This window comes from Netta rufina, assembly GCF_964035555.1.
Source record: "Netta rufina genome assembly, chromosome: 2".
Taxonomy (NCBI): Eukaryota; Metazoa; Chordata; class Aves; order Anseriformes; family Anatidae; genus Netta; species Netta rufina.
Genome location: NC_140124.1, coordinates 65,584,664 through 65,601,201, shown reverse-complemented (window position 1 = coordinate 65,601,201; position 16,538 = coordinate 65,584,664). Strand labels below are relative to the sequence as shown.

Here is a 16,538-nt window from a genome sequence, read left to right as displayed (position 1 = left end):
TTGTCATTTTGTAATTCCGTTTTAGAAGCTGTGCTTTTTTCAGTTAGCTTTAGTTTTTTTAGATCCACTGCTGATGGTAACATTGACAACAGTATGCCAATGCAGTTGTTGTTAGAATAATGTTTTCAGGTTATTTTCATGTGTTTTCATATGTTTCAGCTGTATTTGGTTTACGTAGGCAGTAGTGGTACACTTTGCAAGTCAGATTTTAAACAAAAGGTGGAATAATGAAAATTTGCTTTCCATCAGTATATTTTGACAAGAGCAAGTTTTCAAGTTTCTGACCTATCAAAGAAAATCTTCTAAGTCTCTGGGACAGTGGAAACTTTATCTAACGGTTTTATTGGTTTAGAGATAAATATTGGTGAGCGAGAAGAAGGCATAATAGTTTGAAGTTCAAGTTTCATAAAGAAACTGCCAGACCCTTAACTTTTGCAGACCATGGCAATTCTAGAGTTTTTTTTTGTTGTTGTTGTTCAGTATAGAAGCTATGCTTGATTTTCTCAGGCTGTATAAAACTTTATTTATCGTTTCTGCTGAATAGGTCCATAGCTTGGAAAAGGACATTTTGCTAAATAACCACATTGAGTTTGAATTCAAACAATGAATCTGAAAGTATATGCATGGTATCTTGTTCTAGCTTTCTCACTTCCACCCAGCATATGTTTTGTTTTGTTTGGGATTTTGTTTCATTTCCCATATAGTTAAGCTTTAACGAACTTGTACTTTTTTTTTAAAACATGCCTCATAGGAAGTATCTGTGAAATTTACTTGATATTGTTGCATGTTAAGATTACAGATTTGATAGCATAGCTGTAGTCATATGGTTGGGTTATGTGATTATTTTTAAAAGTTGAATGGAATGTTTGTATGTAATTAAACTTCGGCTAAAATTACGTTTTGATATGTCTATTTGGTCAGACTTCTTAAATACCGCAGCTGGATATATGAGTACATTTATATCAACTTGTTGTATAAATTGGTCAAAGAAGAATGGATTGTTTGTTAGGGCTTAGAACTGAAATTTTCTGCAACTGAAATACCAAAGGATGGAGATAACTTAGGGGTCATTGACCAGTTTCTCATAGTGGGTATGCTATGTTGAAGTAAATAATTACAGTACTTCAGAATGTACAATTTTGATAAACTGTAAGCTATAAAAAAAAAAAAAAAAAAAAAAAAAAAAAAAAAAAAAAACACAAGTGCTTAAATAGAATGTCTTGATCATTTTTTTTAGCTTGTTTTAGCTTAGTTAACAGTTTTCTTTGAATTTGTGGAGTAACCTCCACAGAAATCAATGTGAATATTTCAATTGTCTTCAGGGACATTTTAGTTAGCTTCTCAAAGAGTAGTGCTTGAAGAACACATGCTTTTAAGAAGCATGGAAGAAAAGCTTATATGTTAAGAAAATTATACCTATTTTTATTAAAGTATTGTTGGTATTGGAAAAGCTGGAATAATGATGAAGTCACTGGTTTAAAGTTGTTCCCTTTAGCCTTCTAGATGTTCTTTTTTATTTTTAATAGAAAATGTGATTAGTGAGACCATGCAACTTAAAAAAAAAATAATAAAATAAAAATACACCAATGTACATGTCAGGGACATTGGAACTATTAACAAAAATGGAAAATAATGTTTGTGGTTTTTTGAGCATACCAATTGCTAAATACCACACCAAATGTTTCTTTGTATTGATAATTGTATCTACTTTGTATGTAGTGCTATAAGAATTTGTCCAGGGGGACCAGGATTTTATATTTCACATTTTTACCTTGTAAGTTTTGTCAGACCATTTCAGTATACCACCACTTCCCTGCTAATGTGTGTTTTGTTTTTGTTTGTTTGTTTGTTTTAAATCTTGGGTGTTTGTTTGTTTTTTATCTTTTATGCTGTTACTTACATTCATTCATTTTACCTTCAGCTGGCAGTAGATCTGGATCTCCTGGAAGAGTTTTGACAACAACCACACTTTCTACTATGAACACAGGGGTTCAGAGAGTGTTAGTGAATCCTGCAACCGCACAAAAAAGAAGCAAAATCCCACGAAGTCAGGGATGCAGTAGAGAAGCTAGTCCTTCTCGATTGTCAGTAGGTAAGAATTGATAAATAACTTGTTTTCTTCATAGACCTTTTTGCTTTACGTGCTAGATAACTACAGCTTGCATTTAATTACTGGTAGTTGGTAAAATTAGAATACATATAGACAAAAACGTAAAACATGCATGGATGCTGAGACTAGTAATTGATACACAAGACAGTTTTTAGAATTTAAGCTGAGAGTTTTGTGCTGTCAAAATGCAGTAGTTATTCTCTTTCTCCTCAATTTCTTCCTTCTCTCTTTCGTCTCCTTTCTTCTTAATTCCCTCTCCCCAAAGTATCACATCCTCTAAATGAAAGTGCTACCATTTTGAAAAGATTTTCTTTACAACTTCTGTGTCCTCTGGATATGTGTGCATGTGTATATATTTTCATGGTACAAAAATTAATGTCATGCTTCCTAACTCTCACAGTATAGCCTGATTGCACTTTAATACACTTTATTGAAAAACATTTTTTGATTTTGGAGGTATTGCTGCTGTTCTTTATTTTTATCTTTTTTTTTTTTTTTTTTAACCCCAGCTATAATGTCTTTACATTTTTCATCTTAAGAAAGCTGAAGTTTTCATTTGCATTACTGTTGATTGGATTATTTTTCATTGCTTATTTACTCTGACTTTTTTGAGGTGTTTCAACCATTCTGTAAAGAGTTGGTAAATCCACTTTTTTAGCTGTACAAAGAAATAGTTTAATTGAAGTGGCTATGCTTAATGTTAATTTAGCACAATTAAGAAAGTGTGTGGAAACAGTTAATACCTAAATGCAACATAATCATAAGTGCCTTTTCTTAGAAATACATCTTTGATCTTTCTGGAAAACAGAATTGCATTAAAACTGCAACTTTTCTTATGTCTTCTCCCTTCTGTGCTGCTGTTTGTCTGTACCCTGAATCATACTAGCACGAGGCAGCCGCATTCCTCGGCCTAGTGTGAGTCAGGGGTGCAGTCGGGAGGCCAGCCGTGAAAGTAGCAGGGACACAAGCCCTGTCCGCTCTTTTCCACCCCTTGGTAAGTACTCAGAGCCCCTTGTTGTGCATGGCTGCCTTTGCACTTCATTATTTGCACCTAATGAATCCATGCCTCCTCCATTAGCCTGTAGCGGGCCACCATGATTTTCCATTCTTTTGGCTCGCTCACCATTTACTTTGATGGAGAATTGACCGATGTGTGAATGGGTTGTACACCTCAAAATTAAATGCTTTGCTGGTATTAGCCTTACCTTAAATCAAAGAGCTTGGAAAGATGTGTGATTTGTAGCACCTAGGTTTTTTTTGAAAGGCCATTTCTGCTTTTGGAAAGTTTTTTGAAATTGTTTCTCTTTGTTAGAGTATTTATTGTTTGGATACAGTTAAAGGACTTGACCAACTAGAATACAATTTGGCTGTCATCTTCCACCTTTCCCTGCATCAACAAGTAGGATCTGTTAATGCTCAAAACTACTCCCTAGTCAATGAACTGTCTTGGTGCATATGAAGAAAATCTGCTTCATTTTATGTTGTCTTAGCAATACTATCATCACAGTATTCTGTAGGGGAAAAATTAAAATTACACTTTATTTTGCTGAGTGAGTAAATGTAGTGATGCAGGTAAGGGACCACTCTGCTGAAGAGTTGTGTTCTAAGGCTGCTTTTAGTTTCCTAAAAATGAACAGGGCAAGTAGTGAAGTCCTTATCCAAGCAGATGAACCAAAGTACAGTTCTGCAGTCTATTTTTAATCAGAGTAGAAAAAGTGCTAAGTAATTGAACCATGTTGCTATATAGGGAAGAAAAGAGGACTTGAAAACTTTTAATATTCATGCACACAATATAGCTATTGTTGGTCCTCATTCCTAGAGCTGCTGTAAGCAAAAGTTTTATTTACAGTTAAGTGCTTCAGTTTATTGGCCTGATACTTAAAAGGTTTTGTAGACCTGTCATGCTGGTGTCCATTTCTGAAACATGAATAGGCATGGGAAAGTTCACTTGTAATTGTTTTAACGTGCTTCTGACTAAAGATTAGGGAAACCTCTCATCTCCATGTATTTTTGTCCAGGTTGCTGCAAAATTCATAGCAAACTTTTGATAAAAGTATTTTAAGTGCTAGATTTTTTTTTTATTGTTACAGTAATACAGAACTCTGTTTCCAAAACTGATTTTTTTTTCTTACTGATGTTACCTTTCATTTAATCTTAAATATGAATCCTTTTTTCCAAGTGTAGTTTGCGGTTTAGGGTGTAACGAATCCAGTCTTTAAGTTTATTCTGAAACAAGTGAATCTTAGGTTTTTATCTCAAATTTAAGCACCTGACTGTCCTCTTAATTAGCATTGGATGTCTGTATGTAAAGGCAGCATGCTTCCTGTCAGCCATAGTTTCACTGGAAAAGCATGGGTTAATTGAATGAAGGCTGTTTCAATAACTAATGCTGATTTACCCAGATGCTATTTAATTGGGAAATTCAATTAAAAGTAGATGTTTTGCAGGATCCATTAACAAATCTATCTTTTACTAAAGCACAGCTGCTGGACTGTAGTGCAGAACACATGCTTCTCTTCCTTCAGAAACAAGATTTTCCTGGATCTTTCCTTGCTACTTTTGCTACCCTACAGCTTGGATTCAATTTCATGCATGTGACATCAGATTTACATTTGATTTTTCTGATCAAATACCGTTAATAAATAAATAAATCTGTATCAAACATAATAGTGTTAGCTAATGGGTCATTGGGATGGATGCTACTTGAGATTTTATTTTTATAGATGGAATTTTATTTTTGTGTTAGATATCAGAACAGGTACTTGTACAAATACAATATGTTGAATTGTCTGATAACATAGAGAATACAAAGGAGTAACTATATGAGTTCAGAGCTCAAAATAAAATAAGCTATATCTGGAATAAATGATTCTATCTACTTGATGGTTTTCAAATTTAATTCAGTGTTTCGTTGGACTGGTTTTGTCTTATGAGATATTATTGATTTCTATTAAAGAAAAAATTATTTTCAAGAGTACAAGTAGAAGATGAAATAAAGCAAATTCAACTCAGTATCTGTAGCTGGAAACAGTTGCATGTAGAATTGGAGGGGGGGAAATGTCACCTGTATTGTCTGTTTCTCTGAGAATTTTTTTTATTAGAAATGATAAGCCCTTTGGAGCATTGTTATCTAGTTGCTTTTCTGTCTGAAGTGTTTCTATAATCTCACATCTTAATATAGGACTACAAAGTGAGAGATAACAGCCACTCGTGAGAAGCAAGGAATTGGTAATTTATATGGAAGTACCAGTTTTCTCATACATCTGGCAGATATTAAACACCACGCCAGTAAAAATTCGATATTGTAGTCAAGAAATAAACTGTTATTTTGAATCCTATTATTGGTTCATCTTAAAATAAAATTTAAAAGTAAATACTTCCACAGTTTCTGGTGTTTCAGAGGTACAAAGAGTATTCTTGAAAATTTTCTTTGGAAAGAGATAATTTGATCCAGTAGTGCTTCATAGCAATGTCTTAGAAATTTGCCTAGCATAATTCAAATGCGTATGGAGACAAGATCATCTTGAATTATTTGCTTATTATTTTTTAATCGTACCTTTTATTTTCAGAGCTTGTTGATGGGAAAATAAGGGAAAGGTTTATCCCATTGTTGCTTGTACTTCAAACTCTATCAGTCCTGATGCATTTGTTTTTATATGCTCTGTCCTGTCTCCTTTTCCATGCTGAGATGTATGTTTTAAAGAACCAAGTACTCTATAAAGTGGTATTTGCAAAATGAAGTTCCCCAGCTAAACAACTGCATGCAGGCTTAGCTTGGCATAAGATACATTTCTATACTTTTATATAAGAAGCTGGGAACTTAAAGAGAAAAAAGCAGTGTTGTTTGTGGGACCTTTACACGGCTCAGAATCAATTTGTAGTTCACTCAAATTAAAAGTATGTGCTTTCCCAGATGTGATTTGGTCTGTGTCAGGGTTTTCTGATTCAAATCAGAGACTTTTATTAAATTGTGTATGTTAATCAGAGTAAAGGATGATTCATTTAATTCCTGGTTTCTATTTTCGCTACTTTATGTATCCAGAAGGCATAAAATATTTGCATTTACAGTTCTTTATTAAATTGTTATATCTGGGGTTTGTGTCATTTTGGTTGGACACTTGAATTCTGTTAAAGTTTGCAAGGCAAATTTAATTTATGTGATTGTGAAGTTCTAACTTAAGTGAACTGAATAAAGAAGATGGCTTGTTTGAAAACGTTAATTTTGCTTGGTTTAAGAAAAAAGACTAGCAATAGTGATTCAACTTTTTTAGAATCCGTAAAAGGCCATTTTTATTCAAGTGTCAGAAAAAAAAGGGTTCTTGGTTGTATTCAGAAGTTAAGGATCTTTGATTCCAACTTTCCATAACTTCAAAGAATTGTCATGAGCCATACTAACTAACATTTCAATTTCACATTTTACTTAAAAGAAAACAAATGTGAAATGTTAATTACATTACATTTAAAATTTTAATTAAAATTGAATCATTTTAACTTTCATCTGCAAATTGGTGATTTTTAGCTGAGGTTGGCTTATCTGCACATATGCAAGAACTCAAGCTAGTACCAATTGTCAACTGCCAGCAAGTTTGTGTGGTAGTCACTCATTGTGGATTACATTGTTTGATATATGAGTTCTCTCTCTCTAACTTGAACATGTAGAATTGAGTTAATTCTGCAATGGAAAAACGATATCAGTGGAACTTTTTAGGTATTCCTGAGGAATCTGATAAGTGTGTGTGTGTGAGTGTGTACCTACACATTTTTTTCCTTTGAACTTGAACATACTTTTGATCTGCTTTGAATCATTTAAAAAATGCATGGAATGTCCAACATACATAAATTTATCTGTACTACATAATTGAAGAACTTTTCTGAAGCTTTCTTTCCTTCTGTGTAATGCTCAGTTTCTTGTTCTAAAGCTGAATATATTTGAAAAATACTCTTTTGTTCTTTTAAGCAAGTATTGCAGCACTTTGATTCCATGGTAATAGATAGGGTTTTATATGATCCTGTTATTGCAGCTTCCAGACATCACTCCAGATCCACTGGTGCCCTCTACACTCCTGATGTTTATGGGGCTACAGGTGAAGGATGAGTACATTTTGCTATCATCTGTGCGGTCATCCTGGATGTTTTTTCCCCACCCACTTGGTTATGTTCAAAGTTCAGTTTTAAAAAGTATATAATTTACATTAATTTGAGTTCTGTGGTTTTAATAATCCAGATAGATGTATATGTGCTGCTAGATTTTCTCTCCACCTCCATGACCCAATGTTAATTCTTTTCTTCCCTAACAACAATCACTTTATTTTTACTTGCAGGATTTCTAGTTTTCCATTTTTTTTTTTCAGTATTTGTAGAGCATTCTTTGTGCATGTAGTTTTCTAATCAGTATTCTTTGTAGCCTCTCTATTGTAATTGCTTTCTTTTTAAATGAAAATAAAAACCCAAAATGAAGATGTTCAACAAACAAAAAATACCAAAACGGCCAGCACCAGATTATTTTAGTTAAAACCACTGGCTTGTCATGTTTTTGCTTCTGTGATATTGGAATAGAATCTTCATGTATGACTCTTGGTCTTTATTTCATTCACACATTTTGCTGATATCTTTAGGGGTGCAGAATTAAAATAGCTAGTATTTTAGCCTATACATAATTAATAGAAGCATAAACCAAATGCTTTTCTTCTGCTTGGGTTTTTTTTTTTTTTTTTTAAGTGAATGTGGTGTTAATATTCTATGTTCCAATTCTAACTGAAATGTTTATATATTCATTTTTGTTATTGTTATAACAGGTACCAGCTTTGGAATTAGTCAGTCGAGTAGATTGTCATCATCAGTTAGTGCTATGCGAGTTCTGAACACAGGTTCTGATGTGGAAGAGGCAGTAGCAGATGCCTTGGTAAGAATCTTGCACTTATCTTGTGTAGGATACACTGTTAAAGTAATTGGTGTCTGTATGCTGAAGCATACAAAAGAACTTTGTTATTTTATTGCCTTTAAGTGTGTGGGATGGGGGGAGGAGGGAGGGGAAGAAACAGAATTGCTAGAGATGCAAAGTATTGGAATTTTTGTTCCATACAAAAATTTTTGTTCCATCTAGTCTTAGAAAAGTCTTTTGAGAAACATGACTTTTCCATGGCAGGCAGGAAATGGTCTTGGGCTGTTCTATTGGAGTAGCTTAAGGAGCCACTTGCGCAGGAAGCCCTAATGAGCAGTATCCCACAACAGCTACACAAACTTCTGTGTATGTTGAAGTTGGTAGGCTTCTCAGAGCTGGGGATGATGAGAGCTAAAAGTACACTGGAATTCCATTTAAAGTTGTTCTGATAAAATAACAAGGTTTGGTTTCTGTTTTCAAAATGTTGCTGAGAATTTCAAGCTAGTTATGTCATTCTCAGTATTAATGTTACTGTTTTTTAAAGGGTTCTCTTTACCTCCTTCTTCACCTCCCTGTCCCAGTTAGCCTAAGTGGAAGCATGTCACGTATTTTGTTTTTCTGATAATGACACCAGCAAGCTGAAATCTTCAAATAATTTTAAATATTGATGCTTAGAATTCTCTACTTTTTTATCATGTATTGTTTGCTATTTGCATGACATTATACATACATACGTACCTGTTACAAAGCTTCCAGAATTCTTTAAGGAATTTGTTGTTGCTCTATTATAACAGAAAGATTATTTGGAACATCAGTGGGGAAAAAAACTACAAATTAGACTCTAATGAATGTAAGTGTGCAGGCAGGTATGATTGGACTTAGAGAGAAAATTTGAAGGGAAAAAGAATCTGAAGAACTCGGTCATGTTCATAGTCTGCCAGTTTGTTGATTTCCTGGCTAATACTGTCGTCTTGACACATTAGCTTAAAATTTGTGTGCCTTCACAGGCAGAGAGATCTGTGAAATCTTGGTCATGGCCACAAGTCACGGTGTGTTTGAACAATGGGGTTTACCCTTTTTGATAGCATGAACTTGAAAAACATTTTCAGCAGAGATCTAGAATGCTAGTTACCGAACTGGAACTCATTCTAGATTGTGGTAGTTTTTTTGTTGTTGCTGTTTTTTAAGGGTGCAATGAAGAAGAAATCTATGGGATATTTAATGTTTCTGGCTACAATTAGAAAAATCTATGTAAGATTTATCCACGTTGATGTTACATGATGAGTATCTATAGTACTTTCAGGAGTTTCATAGCTTATTCAGATTTAGCTTGATGAAGAATATAGTAGGAAATTAATAATAAATTGAGGAGAAACTCATGATTCTAATGACTGCTCTTGAGACTTGAATGTGCCTTGCTTGGAAGCAATGAGGTCTGTTCATAGAAACTTGTTTGTATTACCTGGATACAGAATAGCATGATGCTTATAGACGTGCTAGAGGAAAATTAGTTTAGGTATATGTGTTTTAGCTAGAATCTAGGAAGGATCAAGACGAGCAAAATTAGATTACTGTAGTATTATCACGGCTGGTTGCGCGTAATACCAACTTGTGTAATATAACTTGTGTAATATACAAGTTGTCCAGTGCAAATGGTTCCATTTAGATGGAAAACTGGTTATGAAGATGTACCTCTTGTTTTATCATAGACTAAAGCCCTTGTTCAGAGTTCTGTTTTTAAAATATATCTGTCAGGATGCTATAATCTACAGTATAAAAATCAAAAATTCTGGATTGCTTTGGTACTTGTGATTTTTATCCCTTTATTTATTCTCTTATGCATATATGGATACATGCATTGTTGACAGTAAGCTTACATAAACAGTATGTATTGAGGTATCCTTTAAGCTATTCAGCCAGCAAAAGTAACCCAGTGCAAATGGTAATTAAGGGGAAAATGATCAGTATTACTTCTGCTTCTTTGAACATGTAATAGAATTGGATTTTTAACTACTTGCTTCAACTTCAGAGTTTGAATGGCAGAGTTATTTTGCTGTGGTTTGTGTTTTTCATTTTAGGATAAACAGTATGTTTTTCCTCTGGCCTTTGTCATATGTTTAGTTTTGTTGGCTTGTTCTTGTTTTTAAAGTATTTGGGACTTTGCATTACACAATTAAATTGTGTAGGACATTTTCAAAACTTATTTCTGTAGTTATTGTTGCAATGACAACTTAAATATTTTAGATATTGATGCTAAACATAAAGAGATGGAGCAGTATATGGAAATACAAAGTTTAAATGAAAGTTTCATGATTAGCAGTTGGCTGTACTTGTCAAGTCTTCATGATCAGATATTACTGCATTAGAGAAAGATTTTGACAGAGAAGTCTTTGTGAACAACAAGAGGATGATATGAAATATTTTCCTGGAAATGGAATCTTAGCAAACTTCTTATTGATAATGTATGATACACCAATCAGATATGGAGAGCAGAGTCAAATTTGCAAAAGAATATGTTTTCCAATGCAGCTAGTTTAATAGTCACAGTGCTGCTATGCCTTACCTTCCTGTTCTCAATTTCTGTTTCTTTTCAATAATTTACTGCTGTCAGCTCTTAGGAGACATGCGGACTAAGGTATAGAAATTATTTTCCTTCTTCAGTAGTTTAATTTTACTATTAACATGTTCAATTCAAAGTAAGTTAAAATGAGAAAATGTGGTTTTAGACCTGATTCTTACATTTACATGTGTAAAGTTAAGCGCAATAACTAACTTTCAATACAACCTTTTTGTCATCCTATCATGCAATTTTATGGATTTTTACAAATAAACTTTAAGCTGAACGTTTCATCAAATGTATGTCTTCTTTCCATTTGCTTTGCTTTTGTATTTGGAATTCTACACAAGCCTTACCCTGTTAAAATGTTTTTATTATCTTGCTTTGAACTGCTGGACAGTTGGAGTCATTTGTCAGTGCAGGGCTTGCACTGATTATTGAAAGTGTAGGTGTTCCTGCTGATAAATGTATATGTATAATTTCTTTGAAAATCAGTACTAATGTGGGGTGTTTCTGAACAATAGAAGAAGCCTGTGCGAAGAAGATATGAGTCTTACGGGATGTACTCAGATGATGATGCCAACAGTGATGCATCAAGTGCCTGTTCAGAAAGGTCCTACAGCTCTAGGAATGGAAGCATACCAACATATATGAGACAGACAGAAGATGTGGCTGAAGTTCTAAATCGCTGTGCTAGCTCCAACTGGTCAGAGAGGAAAGAAGGCCTTCTAGGCCTGCAAAATTTATTAAAGAACCAGAGAACTTTAAGGTAAGAAAACGTATTAGTAGAAAAATCTTTATTTTGAAGTTGATGAAAGGCAAGGAAGGTAAAAGAGGAGGCTAATGTTCTAAGGAATGTGGAAAGTTGGGAAGAGGGGAAGAAGGGTATCTTGCTCTCAGGAAGTCTGAGAGTAAGAATGGGGGAGAAATGAGGAAACTGGTGTCCATTCTTGGTTACTAGGGCATGGAATCTGTTTAAAAAGCTTAGCTTAAGAAAGGGAATTGAAAACCAATAGAGTTCTTACAACACAGAAGATTTTCAAAGTGGTTGCATCTAGTAGTGATGACAGAGTTCTTATTCAGTAGGTTATTTATTCAGAAGAAACTGTTACTGGCTAGCTACTAAGAATGTCTTTTTCATGACCTCCTCTGTTACAGTAGTCAGGAATGCGAATTCAAAATGACCTTTGCTCTGTTTTAGTATGTGAATTAGATTGATGAGAGATTTTTAGGTTGAAAGTCTATTTTAGACAAAATCATTACATTTTTATTTGTCTTAGTGTTTTTTCTACTTCATTTACTAGATTTTGATCCAGTATGGTTGAATTTGCTGATTGCTATGCATTAGTGTACCAGTAGTAGTAGTAGCAGAGTTGACTATTGTATTTTGTCACTTTGACAGCCGTGTTGAATTGAAAAGGCTATGTGAAATCTTCACAAGGATGTTTGCTGATCCTCACAGTAAGGTATGTTTAGGTTTTCCTTACTTGCAGTAAAAGTTTGAAAACATACAGAAGACCAGCTTCAGTAAAATGTCAGCAGCACTTGCACATGTAAAAATTTAACAAACTGTATTCTGTAAGCAGTTAATGGTATCGGATCTGAAACCACTTCATTTGCAGTTTTGATCAAGATAATTTCCACCTTTTGTTGCAAGACAATTGAAATAAAGTGAAGGTTTGTTTCATTAGTTTAGCAGTTTGTGCTCAAAATTTGTAATTTTTTAGGAAGTCTTGGTGTTTTTAATGGCAATTTCAATGTAACTAGTGGTTCCCTCTGAAATAGAAACAAAACACCTAGCTGCAATAATTTAAAACATAAAGAAAGTAGTCTAAATCATATGTGATGAATCTGAACTGTACCAAATATTTTCTTATTTCTTTTTCAGGGTATATATTTTGCTTTGTCTTAACTGATAATGTGTTCCTCGAGTTTCACAGATAAGGCTGGCAGTTGACACTTGAATAATTTTTTACATCATTGATAATATTGAATATAAGATGGAGCGTATACTGGTGTTTAAAAGAAAATACAATAATTTATTCATTTTACAGTGGTGAAGACCCAGTACAGATGATACAAGGAGTGGAATATGTAGAAAACTTCTGTTTTCTAAAAGCATTTTAAATATTTTTAACCGAGTTACTGCTCTTTGTTTTGTTTTATTTTGCAGTTTTTTGTGGGAGATGGGTTACTGTTGCAGCTTGATATATATGTATATAATCTAATGCAATAATTTCCCCTAGCAAAAGGACTGCAAGTGAATATGGAGTTGAACAAAGTTAAAATGATACCATGTAGAAAACAGGCAACTTCATGTTTAGTTTGACGTAGAGGCTTGTATGGAAGAAACCTTATCTTTATGTTGAGTAGAACATATGGCACTTCATGTCCATATTTCAAAACTGATAAAATATTGAAGTTAGAGTCAGAGTAGTTATATCCAAACTATTGGCTTTTCTCAACAGAATCCTGAAAAACAGCTTTGCAATACATGTTTCAGTCTTCAAGATTCCTCTGATAGAAAACTAAATTCAGAGAGATACAAAATCTTGACAGGTTAACTTAATATTCACCTGCCCGTATTTCTCCTGCTGGAAAATCTGTGACACAATATATTTTGAAGAAAATCATATTGTGCATAGGAACATAGTATTAAATTGCTCACATATTGCAGAAATTCAGGAGAAACAACTAAAGCCAAGTTGAGGAGTAACCAAAGAAAACATTCCCTTAAAAAGAGTAAAGAAAACTAAATATTGAAATACTGGCTTCTAAATGAAGTGTAACAAAATTGTGAATAGCACCTGGTCTTGATTTTGGTTGTTTATTCTTCTGTTAATTAATATAGTAGTTATGCATCTATGAGAACTACCCTGAAGATACTGTTGGGGTTACAATATGGGAAGGAGAATGAGAGTGCTCCAAAATACAGTTGTACATTTCTGAAGAGCACTTTAAATTTTTCATTGGGCCTTTATGAACTATTGCATTCCAGCTGATATTTTTGTTAGTTGGTCATTTTGACATAATATTGCTTTGAGTTCTAAGTTTTGGCCAAGGTGATATCACAGGTGTTAGCACCTATTCTAGTCACTGAAAGCATGCCTGCTTTTTGATGTTGCAAAACCAATAATAATTCATGAATATTATTATCAGGAGGACACCTCCAGTATTAGAGTTCATGAGCTCGTGGATTTTTATTATCTCAGAATCATTTCGGTTGGAAGAGACCTCCAAGATCACCTAGTCCAACCTCTGACCTAATGCTAACGAGTCCTCCGCTAAACCATATCACTAAGCTATACATCTAAATGTCTTTTAAAGACCTCCAGGGATGGTGACTCCACCACTTCCCTGGGCAGCCCATTCCAATGCCTAACAACCCTTTCCGTAAAGAAGTTCTTCCTAATATCCAACCTAAACCTCCCCTGGTGCAACTTTAGCCCATTCCCCCTTGTCCTATTACCAGACATGTGGAAGAACAGACCAACCCCCACCTTGCTACAGCCTCCTTTAAGGTACCTCTAGGGAGTGATAAGGTCGCCCCTGAGCCTTCTTTTCTCAAGGCTGAACAATCCCAGCTCCCTCAGCTGCTCCTCATAAGACTTGTTCTCCAGATCCCTGGGCAGCTTTGTTGCCTTTCTCTGGACTCACTCAAGCACTTCCATGTCCTTCTTGTAGTGAGGAGCCCAAAACTGAACACAGTACTCGCCAAAACTGAACACAGTACTGGAGGTGCGGCCTCACCAGAGCCGAGTACAGGGGGACAATCACTTCCCAAGCACTGCTGGCCACACTGCTTCTTATACAAGCCAGGTTGCTGTTGGCCTTCTTGGCCACCTGAGCACACTGCTGGCTCATATTCAGCCAACTATCAACCAATACTCCCAGGTCCTTCTCTGCCAGGCAGCTTTCCAACCACTCATCCCAGCCTGTAGCTCTGCTTGGGGTTATTGGGCCCAAGGTGTGCAGGACCTGACACTTGGCCTTGTTGAACTTCATACAGTTGGCCTCAGCCCATCGGTGCAGCCTATCCAGATCCTCCTGCAGAGCCTTCCTGCCCTCGAGCAGATCAACACACGCACTTAACTTGGTGTCATCTGCAAACTTACTGAGGGTGCACTCGATCCGCTCATCCAGATCATCGGTAAAGATTAAAGAGAACTGGCCCCAGTACTGAGCCCTGGGGGATGCCACTGGTGACCGGCCTCCAGCTGGGTTTAACTCCATTCACCACAACTCTTTGGGCCCAGCTATCCAGCCAGTTTTTAACCCAACGAAGCGTACGCCAGTCCAAGCCATGAGCAGCCAACACACACATTGCTGCACAAATTCAATTTTAGAATCCTTTAAAATCTTTTCGTCAGTTGTCCATAGAAAGTATTCTTTCATCATGTCTGTGGTTTTTGTTTGTGTTTGTTTTTGATTTCTTTTTTGCTTTTGTTTCTTTTTAAAGGTTTCTTTTAACATGATAGGTAGACGTAGGGAATTGCTTGGAAAAAGTCATGTAATTTGTGAGAGAGAATGGGAAAATGATTTGAAGGACATACCAAGTACTTATAAAATAGTTCCAATATCCCAAAAAAATTACTAAATTTGTTATAAAAGCTTTGAAATACCTTGTTTTGTTTTGTTTTATATTCCATACAGGAACTTTGTATTGATGGCCACTAATTTGTGTGTTTTTATCTTTTTCCCTTTTTTTGTTTTTGTTCTGTTGTTTTGTTTTGTTTTGCATGCTGTCCCCTGTGTTGGAACTCTCTTTAGAGAGTAAGTTGGTTCAGTATTTGTTGGAAGCCTAACCTTATTTGCATGAATGTGCAATTAACCCTTTTTCTCTATTTTTCTTTCCCAAAGAGTTCATGCAGTGTCAAGCCTTTTGCAATCATAAAATGCTATATACAATTATGTAAACTGTGTGGTAAAGTTTTGAGATGTGCTTTATCTACTAATTAACTGACATGGTTTGGTTATGCATTCCTGCTTTATATTGTTGTGGTGGTTGGCACATCTGAAATAATTCTCTTTAATAGTAGATAGTTACAATTATTTTCATATCTGTTTATTCCACTATCAAATTATTTATTAAGAGCTTGAGCTTTAGATGCTTGATTTAAGTTTTAAGTTGCATCATAAAAAATGAAAACTGCAAAAATCATAGTACCTACATACATTGTTCAGAGTATAGGTGGTTGAGTTCCATTTTTCACTCCACATTCATCTGTCACCTTAAATGCTCTTACGGCATTTTGTATTCTTCATGCTTTTGCTGAGATAAAAAGCCATGATTCAGGTTGGTGTGGTGTTTTTATACAGCACAATGATTTGCTTCATTTCACTTTTCTGCTGGCAATCATTGTAGTAAACCTAACATCAAATGAAATTTGAAAAGAAAATTGAGTCATCAGTTATGAGTATTTTTACCACCAAAAACATCAGCACAAGATCTTTAGGGTACCTTTGCCGTAGTGATTCATAATTCACTACCTAATGATTTCACTTGAAACCACTTTACTTGTTTAAAGTATCATAGGGAGTCTACATTACACCATCAAATAGGATGTTGTAACAGGTTTGTTCAGCTTACACATTTCAATGAAATTGGTGTGTGCATTGCAGTATGCAAACTTTAAGATACAGGTACAATTTCTAAGTTCTGCTAAGCTAAATAATTTAAATAAAATTGGGAGACTTCCAGGGTAATCTTTATGCTACCAGATCTTTTTGTTTCCCTGAATTCTGTATGTTTTCCCAAAATTTTAGGACTGTTAAATCGAAAGACAGTCATAACAAAATACAGAAGGTACTCTTTGCTTTGGTTTTACCTTGCTCTTATAATTGTACCTGCTGCTTGTTTGTCCACAAAGTGGTATATAGTTTCAGTTCAGCCAAAGACCAATCATGATGGGCTCTATATTGGATAGGGTTTGTATTGTTTTGTTTCTAATACATTTTTACAGCTTTTAAGGTGTCTATAGATTTTCTCT

The 16,538-nt window shown here is 34.8% G+C and overlaps 1 protein-coding gene across 10 annotated transcripts in view; it reads left to right on the top strand.

Annotated features, from left to right (window-relative positions):
- CLASP2 (cytoplasmic linker associated protein 2) overlaps window positions 1-16,538 on the top strand; it is a 138,284-nt gene that overhangs the window by 96,827 nt on the left and 24,919 nt on the right. For all 10 annotated transcript variants that reach the window (XM_084281942.1, XM_084281941.1, XM_084281933.1 and 7 more), the window contains 5 exons: window positions 1,922-2,092; window positions 2,997-3,104; window positions 7,906-8,012; window positions 11,073-11,317; window positions 11,951-12,014. In XM_084281942.1, coding sequence (XP_084138068.1) covers window positions 1,922-2,092; window positions 2,997-3,104; window positions 7,906-8,012; window positions 11,073-11,317; window positions 11,951-12,014 — 695 coding nt within the window. The remainder of the gene's footprint in view (window positions 1-1,921; window positions 2,093-2,996; window positions 3,105-7,905; window positions 8,013-11,072; window positions 11,318-11,950; window positions 12,015-16,538) is intronic.